This window comes from Oculina patagonica, chromosome 6 (genome assembly GCF_052425735.1).
Source record: "Oculina patagonica isolate OP01 chromosome 6, crgOcupat, whole genome shotgun sequence".
Classification (NCBI taxonomy): domain Eukaryota; kingdom Metazoa; phylum Cnidaria; class Anthozoa; order Scleractinia; family Oculinidae; genus Oculina; species Oculina patagonica.
The window spans coordinates 38,350,965-38,360,416 of record NC_135763.1 but is presented as its reverse complement, the minus strand read 5'-3'; the positions used below and the strand labels follow the sequence as shown (position 1 = coordinate 38,360,416).

The window sequence follows — 9,452 nt, the reverse complement described above, 5'->3', positions numbered from 1 at the left end:
TAGTAACCACGACTTCGTGAGAGGGACTGGGACTGTGCATTACTAAGCAGCCGCGCCTTTAGAAACAAACATGGCGGCATATCTGAAGCGTAGTTCTTCCGCGTAGCTCCGTAAAATTTTCTCTTCTCATTTTGCATTACTTGTAGTTGCCAATCAGAAATCGAGGATGTTGAGACAAAGCGTACAACGGTTAAGACTACCTAAGGCGTGGCTCCACCAAACGGCTTGGCGTGGAAGGTTGGAAGCGCATTTGGCAGAGGTAAGCCTGGCTTATGCAATAATTTGCCTCCCGTTTAATACGCAGCAGAAAAGTTGAAAACGTTCTGAGTCATTTAGGGTGCGTGTTGATAATAGGCAAACTAAGTATTTACTGAGGAGTGGTGAATATCAGTAAAGTCATATTACACATATGGCAATCAGGAAAATCAGGGATGGTACTTTGCACAGCAGCACCAACTGACAGTTTTGCGCCAGTAGAAGAAGCCGGGGAGGGGGATGAAGGAACCGGGCAAATGCCCCGCTCCCGGGTTGATTGTTTTCAATCTCTCGATAGGTGATATAAGAATATAAAACAAGTTGTTGCTTCTTAGCAATGAAGAAATATCTAAAATTGAGAAAATATACCTTTAAAAACATCCATGAACTAGCTAATCTGCAACATAGTCCACTTCTTGGCCTATAAACGCCTCCATCACGAATACGCGACTCACTCCACGGTTTTAAAAGCACGTGTCAAATGCCTGGGGGTCAACCTGAGGTACGCAAATGCCCCACCCTCGGGACGGGCAACATTAGGAAATGCCCCGCGGTTGCCCGGGGAGGGGGGGTGGGCACTGCTGGAATTGACTGATGCATAAAAAGTTCATTTTTGTCCAAATCACGATATGTAAGTTACTCCATTACCATCCTTCTATAACAGACTCTCTAAATTCTATTGGGGTATGGAATGTTGGTGCTTAGGATAGTTTGGAGCTCAGAGTTCTGTCATTAAACTGTTCATGGATTCCTCTGTTCTCTTAGCACCTGGAGTACAATGGACTGCAGTTTATCCAAAAGTCAACAAGCTCCCAAAACTGGTTGTTTTGTCAGGTGGTCAGTGAGGGAATTTTAACAAAGTTATTAAATAAGGAAACAACTGACTTAGTTTTTGTTTGGGCAAAACAAAGGAAAGTGGTCATTAAAATAACAAGTCGGTTGTCAGGTGAGGTTGACTTTGTAGGCCAGCCTGTGTGCAGGCTCATTTTTGGAATGTCATGCTCGGTATGTCTGAGCAAAGTAAAGTTTCCTCGTTGGCATACTTTGCTAACCAACTCACTTTTGCAAGGCTCCAAACATGAGCCTGCTTGTAGGCTTGGAGATTCCAGATGGCTACCCTCCTTACAGGGCTCCCCACAATCAACTATTGGCAGTGACTTAATACACCAGTACTTTGATATTACCAAGATGTTAAATATTAATATTATCCTTTTTCAGGTGAAGCCTGTCCCCAACTACTTTCAAAGCAGAAGTCTGATGGGCTCCTCAAGGAATCAACTGAAACAGACTGCACAGAAATCAAATAAAAAATCTGTTGATGAAGCTTTTGAACGATCAACCAAAAGAGGCCCTGTGACATGGGCCTCCTTAGCACTTTGTGCACTTGCTGGTGGGGGCCTCCTCCTTTATGTACGTCATCTAAAGGAGGAAAAACAACGAGGTACGAAAACCAGTAGCCTTGTTCTCAGGTGTTATCACACTAAAATAAATGAAAGGTTGCATGTTGTGCATAATCATGTGGCTTGGTTTGTTGTTTGTTTATTCAAAAGATCTGATGCACATTTTTCCAGTAACAAAATTAACTCACTCTGCTATTTGTTTTGTTAAAATTCAGTGAAAGAGAAGGAAATGAGTCGATCAATAGGAAAAGTTGCACTTGGTGGACCCTTCAGTTTAACAGATCACAATGGAAATGCAGTTACTGACAAGGATTTCCACGGCAAATGGATCTTGTTGTACTTTGGCTTCACCCACTGTCCTGATATCTGTCCTGATGAGTTGGAAAAAATGGGACAGGCCATTGACATTGTTGGTAAGCTATTCAGGAACCCGAGAAATCAGACGTCTTTCTTTGCATGATCAATAGACCCTGTGCAAAAACAAAATGTGAACTGGAACTAGATGGATGACAGAAATTGTAGAAAGAGCTACCAAAATTAGTAAAATTACCAATTTTGTGACCATTGATGGCCAAATGTATTTTTTTAATTTTTTATACAGGCAAAGATGTAGCTAAGAAAACACTAAGCTGGCTAATCAACAAGTCCAGCTTGCTTTTCTGCCCTTGGCAGCTCTAAAAGTTTTTTTTTTTCTTAGATCTCTTAGCCGGTCAAATTAGCCAGCAGCCGGCCCTTGGCGACATCCCTGTACAGGAGCATCTGCTTTGGCTGAAATTATGCTAGTTGCAGTTTGAAATTTTTAAAAACTAAAATAAATAAAAAAAAGTTCCTCAGAAGAATATTAATAATTTCTCGTGTATTCATTTTAGACAAGCAAAAAATTGCCGAGCTTCAACCCCTCTTCATCACAGTTGATCCAGTACGGGATGATGTAGAGGCTGTAAAGCAATATGTACAAGGTAACTTCAGAAAAAAATTAATCAGTCTGAAAAACTCCCAGGTTCTCCCAGCTGTAGCCAAATCCATACTTAAAATTTTTTGCACCCCTAAGTAATTATTGGACACCCTACCTCTAACCTTTGTGATCCCAATGAACGTCCTGCAGTGCTAGGTTTCGTTTTGTTAATGTGTAAGAATCTTTGGAGTCAAGTATAATTCTAGAACCAAACTCTACCTGTACCATCACTTCTTCCTAAGGTACTACCTAGAATATAATATTATATTAAATTTTAATTTGAAAATAAACTTTTGCTTAGTAAGCTTCAGGCAAAAGAGTTTTAAACGAAATACAGTCAACTCCCACTATAATGGACACCTTCGGGACCACAATTTGTGTCCGTAATAGAGAAAGTCCGTAGTAGCGGGAGTTATTTTTAGTAATTCCTATTCCCCGGGACTTCAATTCATGTCCGTAATAGCGAGGTGTCTGCAAGGCGAGAGTTGACTGTAATCACTAAACCTATGTTTCACTTAATTTCTACAAGTTACATACATATATGAACTTTTTACTACCTGCACCAAGTGAACTTCTGCCCTTTGAGATTTTGCTTACAACTTTTAATGTAGTGAATCCTAATGAAGTCAAAAAGTTAATAAAGATAATCTATGACAAATGTTTGTGTTTGTGGCAGAATTTCATCCCCGTCTCCTGGGTCTGACGGGTTCACTTGAGCAAGTAAAACAGGTTTGCAAGGCATACAGGGTGTACTTTAGTCAAGGACCAGCAGATGAAGACAATGACTACATTGTACGTGTGTAGCATAATTTAATGAATAATTTATTATTTATTGCAATATTTTAACGTTGCATAAAAATATTTTAGGCATTATTTTTTTCATCACAATTTCTTAACTTGCCTGGAGTCAAACTCTTAGTCAAGTTTAGAGCACACATTACCCTCTTACTTGAGGGTGACCTAAAACAGACTTAAGTTTATAGCAAGTAATGAAACAACAAGAGTTCTTTGAAACCAAAAAATTTTGAAAAAGACTTTAAGAAAGTCTAGAACACCATTTTCAATTAACAAGAATGTTTTACCTAATTACCTAATAAGTATAAAGGATCATTGTTCAAGTCATTGGTCATGTAACATAGACCCTTTGCTGTACATAACCCTTTACATAAACTATTTTAGGGAGTTTTTATATAGGGATAACCTCGTAACTTCCTTTTCTAGATGCCTTTTTTTTCTTGTTTTTCTTACTTGTAATTTTGCGTCTTGAATACAGAATGTATGTATGTTAATGTATGTATCAATGTAAACCAGTGGCCATAAATTCCACAGAGGTTTTGCTGACATCATTCCCTGTAATGGATGTCCTTCAATACTGATATCTGTAGTCATTTTTATCACTTTTTTTTTCTACAGGTTGACCACACCATCATTCAATACCTTGTGGATCCTTCTGGTGAATTTGCTGAATATTTTGGCCAAAATAAGACAGCAGAGGACATTGCCACTGGGATTGCAAAGCACATGATCTCACACAAACTCAAGCAGAAGAAAAAGAAATAATAAATAACGAAAAGGCAGTTAAATGCTACAAGATCAGCTGGCCTTGCAGGAAAGAAGAAATGAGGAAGAAGCAACAAATCGACAAGAACACCCAAGTGACTTTTGGACAACTTTCCTTAAATTTCTTATATATTATTTAATAAGTACTGTACTGTGAACTAAAGGCGTTACTGTTTCCACTTCATTAACCCATTTCACTCCTTCAAATTAAAAATCCCAATTTCTAGTTTGTAACCTACTGAAAAACGAGCAGCAATGTATGGATGAACTTCTTAAATGGACACATGCTTGGTTTTTTTTCTGATACAGAACAAACAGTACCAGCACCATAAAAGTGCTATTAGAAAGCTTTTATTTGAATGATAACACACAAGGGTTTCATTCAGACTTAAAGGTAATAAACAGCAGTTGTACCACAGTGAAGTACAGTCAACTCTCTCTTAACAGACACCTCCATAAGACGAACACCTGGTTATGGTCCCTGCCATTTTCAGTCATTTTACTGTAACTTAACTCCCTACAAGACAGACAGCCCTCTAAGATGGACAGTTGGAGCCAGTCCTAAAGGTGTCTGTTTTAGAGAGAGTTGACTGTTTTGCTCAACAGCTATACTAACAGCAAAAGCTGTTTAGCTGCTTGTCCTGTTTGCGCAAATAAAAAAAACACATCACAAATTTGGGATGCCAATACTTCAGTAAATCTGCCATAAAATAATTGAGCCGCAATCAGAAGTAACAGTTGATTGACTGCAAGGATGCTAATTATATTAGAAGAGAATTTAAATTAGCTTTTACTTTGACAAGCCTTGTTTCTTTGCTGCCTTAGTTTTAAAAGAACATCGTTCAGCAAATAGGAGTAAAAGTAAGAAGAGAAGGTTGATCAACTATAATTATTTACTTGTGTTTACCAACTAACTTGACTCATTTGTTTCATCAAAAATGGCAACAACTGTTAGATCAAGGCTTGCCTCAGGGTCCCAAAGGTTTAAGGACTCCAGGTCTACATGCCCAAAAAAGCAAGGTTCCAGGGGTCCTGCTCAACCCCACGTCAGGCGTCAGTCTCTGGGCTCTACGGCAAGTATTTTCAGGGTTCAAGATTCTGTAGCAAGATAATATCAGGGCACCATGTAGTTACATCATGGAGTTCCAGGCTCCAGGCAAAATTCTTAGGGCTCCTGCATTTCGGCTTCTTCCCTGTGGGACCCTGATGCCATATTTCTCTAAACTGAAGTGTTTTAACTCAGTGATAATTTTTGCATTGTTGGCCTGTAATATCACCAATAAACAAGGTCACTGCAAGAACCCTGTTTACATTCTGTACAAATTGACAGGGTTCACACACGCCTTGAAAGTCCTTGAATCTCAAAATAAAAATTCAAGGCCTTGAAAGTCCGTCAAAAGGCTTCAAGGCAATGAGAAGACTGCCAAAATAAGCGATTTTTTTAGTTCTTCAGCAAGCACATCAACTGTTGATTTGGGGTAAATTTCATGAAAGAAGTCCTTGAAATTTCCAAGAACGGTCCTGGTAAGTCCTTGAAAAGTCCTTGAATTTTTGGCCTGAAAAAGTGTACGAACCCTGAATTGATAATTATGATACCTATCAGCACCATCATGACCATCATGATACATTTTCAACAAATGTTAAGAAATGAAATTAATCCATGTTATGATATTTTTGTTCAGCATTATCAATAGTGGCCTTATTTCTTAGCAGGGGAGTTCTAGGAATATGTTCTTGAAAATTAATTGATGCAGACATCTCTCCCGGGAGTTTGCACAATCTCAAATGAGAATCAGACTACCTTAGTTGTCCAAGGCAGTAATTTGTAATATCCCATCTTTTTCCACTAATGAGTGCTTGTAATAGCAAAACAGGCATTTGCCAATGATTCAACATAAAGAATGGCAGTGGGTCACTTGGATCCAGAACTGCTTCCTTGCCAGTCCATAAAGTGGCAGCAAATTCTCCAAGACCTTGCTGGAAAAGACCAACTTTGGCAATTTCATTGTATAGCCAGTAGACATGAGTAGAAGTAACAGGAGGCTCTAATGCTGTCGACAACTGAAATTGAAAATCCATGGCACCGCGAATGGCTCTTTCAAGATTGGGCTGCATGTGGTAGGAAACCACACCCGAATGAAGGCGCGGATTGCACTCTATGCAGTAAATGTCTCCAGTTGTCTCATCCTCAAGGAAATCAAAGCAAACACATCCAGTGAGCTGCTTGGCTTTGCAAAATGTTTCCACCCATTTTTTGATCTCTGGATGTTTGACGACATCATAGTCAATCTGCACTGGTGAACAAGGGCAGACATGGAAAGCTTGGAGATGTCCCTCCACAACAATGGAATTGGCTGCAAATTCTTTCCCTTTTATAAACTGGTGGACAAGGTATGGATTGTTACTGTTAAGCTTTGATTCATAGCAGGCAATGTACTTCTCAAATTCCATTGGATTGCTTGGTATGTGGGTGAAGTTTTCTCGGTCCACAGAATATGGCATCAAAGGTTTAAGAAAGTAGTGACCTTTTGAAAAAAGTCCCTTCTTAGCCAATTCAGAGACCTCTTTTGAGCTGTTAACTTGTTTAAAGTATGGTACCAGAAGGTTTAGTCTTTGGCATTCCTCTAGGAAAAGCAGTTTATCATCAAGAATAGCTGTGAGCTTTGGATCATCAAAAACAAGACACTTGATTTGTGGATTCACCTCGGCAAGACGCTGTTTGATGATTGTATCAGACACAGCTGTCTTGGTATGGCTTACTGGAATATACCAATCAATCTTCTCCATTTTAGCAATGTTGATCATGCCATTGATATATTCCTCATTGCCATCCTGGGAATTTAAATTTGGTACAGTGTAGAATTTGGAAATGAAGCATGACCACTGAGCCGCAGCACACCAGAACTCTTTAGTATCAGCCAATATTACTCGATGACCAGCTTTTGCCAAGGTTTTGGCAACGTGTAGGCCCTTGGTGTGAACTACACCTGATACCAACACAGTACGCCTGAGGGATTCTTCAATATGTTCACCATCTTTGGTCCTTCTTCCAAACAACCAATAACAAATGGTTAATAAAAGACAGAATGGTGTTGCTGCAAGTAACATGCACAGATAGACAGCAGCCTTGGCCCTGTACCAAAGCTGACCAGGAAACTTTGACGTCAATGGGAAGGACCTTGATTTTTCTGTTATATCGACCATTTGGAATGACTACAAATCAGTCTGGCAGGAAAAATAATAATGCAAACAGAAAGTTGTATTTAGTTAGCTGATAATTTGACCTTTCTTCTTTCCAACCCCAACCCTAACCCTGAAGATGGCCCCTTTCTTTAACCCGGAAAGAAGGTGTTCCCATTCTTGTTTCAATAAGGTGGGAGGCAATCTTGAGTGCTATCCCATTCAGCAAAAAAGCAAGGTCTCAGTTCCATATTCATTCCTTAAATGGGTGTCCTGAAGGGGGAGAGGGTATAAAATCTCATTTCCCAGCCCAAATTTTGCCCAAGCCCCATTTCCCAGCCTATTGTTTTCCCAATTTTCTAAATCCCAGTCCCAGTTCTATTGCTTATTTGTTTGTGATTCCCAGTCCCAGTTATCCAAATCCCATTTTCCCAGTGAAAATTTGCCCAAATCCCAGTTCTCATTTTACCCCTTCAGGCCCCTCTTTAGCCTGAATTTCAGACATCCCTCTGTGCTTGCCTGCTTGCCAGAAGGGACGTCTGAACACATTTGGGCCTAATGCCGTCCGGTGACGTCACTACACTTTGGTTTTAATTCATGCGGAAAATTTTCTGTCGAGGCCATGAAATTGTGAAAGAAAAATCTCTTCAATAAAGGATTACAGGGTATAAAATTGTTTTAATAGTAAACTATTGAAAACTTGAGACAAATGAATGAGATTTTAATCGACTGCAGGCTATTTTCTTTTACGGAACCGATTCAATCTGAACTGATTTGCTTTATCTAGCGATCAAAATATAATATGTTACGCAGCGGACAAATACAACACACTCGTGAGTACTTAAATGAATCAATTTAGACGGTTACAGAGGCATCAAGAAACGGAATTCAATACAAAAATATCCTACTTGACTGTGGGCACTGAGTTCAGAAATCACTGGCTCATCGAGGCTGCAGGACATAAGCGTCGAGCGGCTTTGTTGACAAAACAAGAATACATATAAATTTGGCAAAACACTGCATGTCGAAGCGACGAATGCCGCCAACTTAAAACCTACCGATTTCCATTACTATTCTTCATCCGTAGGTAAACTAATAAAGTAATAAACTCAAGGTAAATGACTAATAAATTCATTTCTGGGAAGGTGAACTCTTTCGAACTCTTTCCAAACGTTTTCAAATTACAATCCTCGCGCGGTAAAATTCAGTCATAATTTCACATAATTATGCAAATAATTTTTAAATCAACCAATCAAAATCACTAGCCGGGTTTCGGGTAGTGACGTCACCGGACGGCATTAGGCCCAAATGTGTTCAGACGTCCCTTCTGGCAAGCAGGCGAGCACAGAGGGATGTCTGAAATTCAGGCTAGCCCCTCTTAGATTTGCCACTGGTGCGATGTGATTTTTCATTCATATTCCAGACCAGACCCAATAGCTCCTGCCGTGATACAAGTCTGATATGCATACAGGATCAGCTTTTAATAATACCCAAAGTTGTAATCACACCACACTTCTCATTATCAAGAGAGATAAATAAACAATAAGCTCAATAAAAAGCTAGGTTTTCAATAAACGTTAAAGCTTAGGTAGCAGATCCCATCAGGGAACATCACAACTTGAATATAAGATAGTAAGTGAGTTTAGTGATATAGTCCGTGTCAAAAGTTGTCCGAAAGAAGCACTTAAATTTAATCTCGTACCCAGTAAGTATACATCTGGGTACGAGATTACACTTGAATTATAATTACCTACCTTTGGACAGCACTGTTAGATCTTTACACAAGTCTACTGACAAGTGTATAAGTCGATTCTACTCCTGTGACAACCTTATCTCGCAAATCGCAATGTGCACAGTCAATGTCCACACCGGTTCTTTGGCTTGACATGAAGTACTTTCCCACTTTGTTGTGCAATGGATGTAACCCAATACAAGAACCCGCCAGACATCCCCAGATATCCTGCATCGACGTCCCGCAAGGTTTCCCGCCATCTGGTCACGAGTTCAATTCCCAGGCCCCTCTCTCTCTCGTGCAACACAGAGTCAAGATGGCGGCAGTCATGCTTCCTTTCACAGAACATTTGCATTTGAATCAAGTCTTC

The 9,452-nt window shown here is 39.7% G+C and overlaps 2 protein-coding genes across 2 annotated transcripts; one reads left to right on the top strand and one right to left on the bottom strand.

The window, feature by feature from the left end:
* The first annotated feature begins 57 nt into the window (after nt 1–57).
* On the top strand, nt 58–4,844 carry LOC144657824 (protein SCO1 homolog, mitochondrial-like). The gene is made up of 6 exons (XM_078518189.1): nt 58–259; nt 1,474–1,696; nt 1,871–2,068; nt 2,525–2,614; nt 3,287–3,402; nt 4,024–4,844. The coding sequence occupies exons 1-6, from the start codon at nt 167–169 to the stop codon at nt 4,168–4,170; spliced, it is 867 nt and encodes a 288-aa protein (XP_078374315.1). The 5' UTR covers nt 58–166; the 3' UTR covers nt 4,171–4,844.
* Nucleotides 4,845–4,961: 117 nt separating this feature from the next.
* LOC144657822 (uncharacterized) lies at nt 4,962–9,422 on the bottom strand. Its single transcript, XM_078518187.1, has 2 exons — nt 9,105–9,422; nt 4,962–7,395 (listed from the first exon to the last, which is right to left on the bottom strand). The coding sequence occupies exon 2, from the start codon at nt 7,372–7,374 to the stop codon at nt 5,968–5,970; it is 1,407 nt and encodes a 468-aa protein (XP_078374313.1). The 5' UTR covers nt 7,375–7,395; nt 9,105–9,422; the 3' UTR covers nt 4,962–5,967.
* Between the last annotated feature and the right edge of the window lie 30 nt (nt 9,423–9,452).

What these genes read in the sequence shown, in the direction of transcription:
- LOC144657824 (XM_078518189.1), top strand. Translation starts at nt 167, where the DNA reads ATGTTGAGACAAAGCGTACAACGGTTAAGACTACCTAAGGCGTGGCTC. An exon ending in AAAGGAGGAAAAACAACGAG is followed by an intron (nt 1,697 to 1,870) that starts GTACGAAAACCA and finishes GTTAAAATTCAG; the next exon opens with TGAAAGAGAAGGAAATGAGT. An exon ending in TGTAAAGCAATATGTACAAG is followed by an intron (nt 2,615 to 3,286) that starts GTAACTTCAGAA and finishes TGTTTGTGGCAG; the next exon opens with AATTTCATCCCCGTCTCCTG.
- LOC144657822 (XM_078518187.1), bottom strand. Translation starts at nt 7,374, where the DNA reads ATGGTCGATATAACAGAAAAATCAAGGTCCTTCCCATTGACGTCAAAG.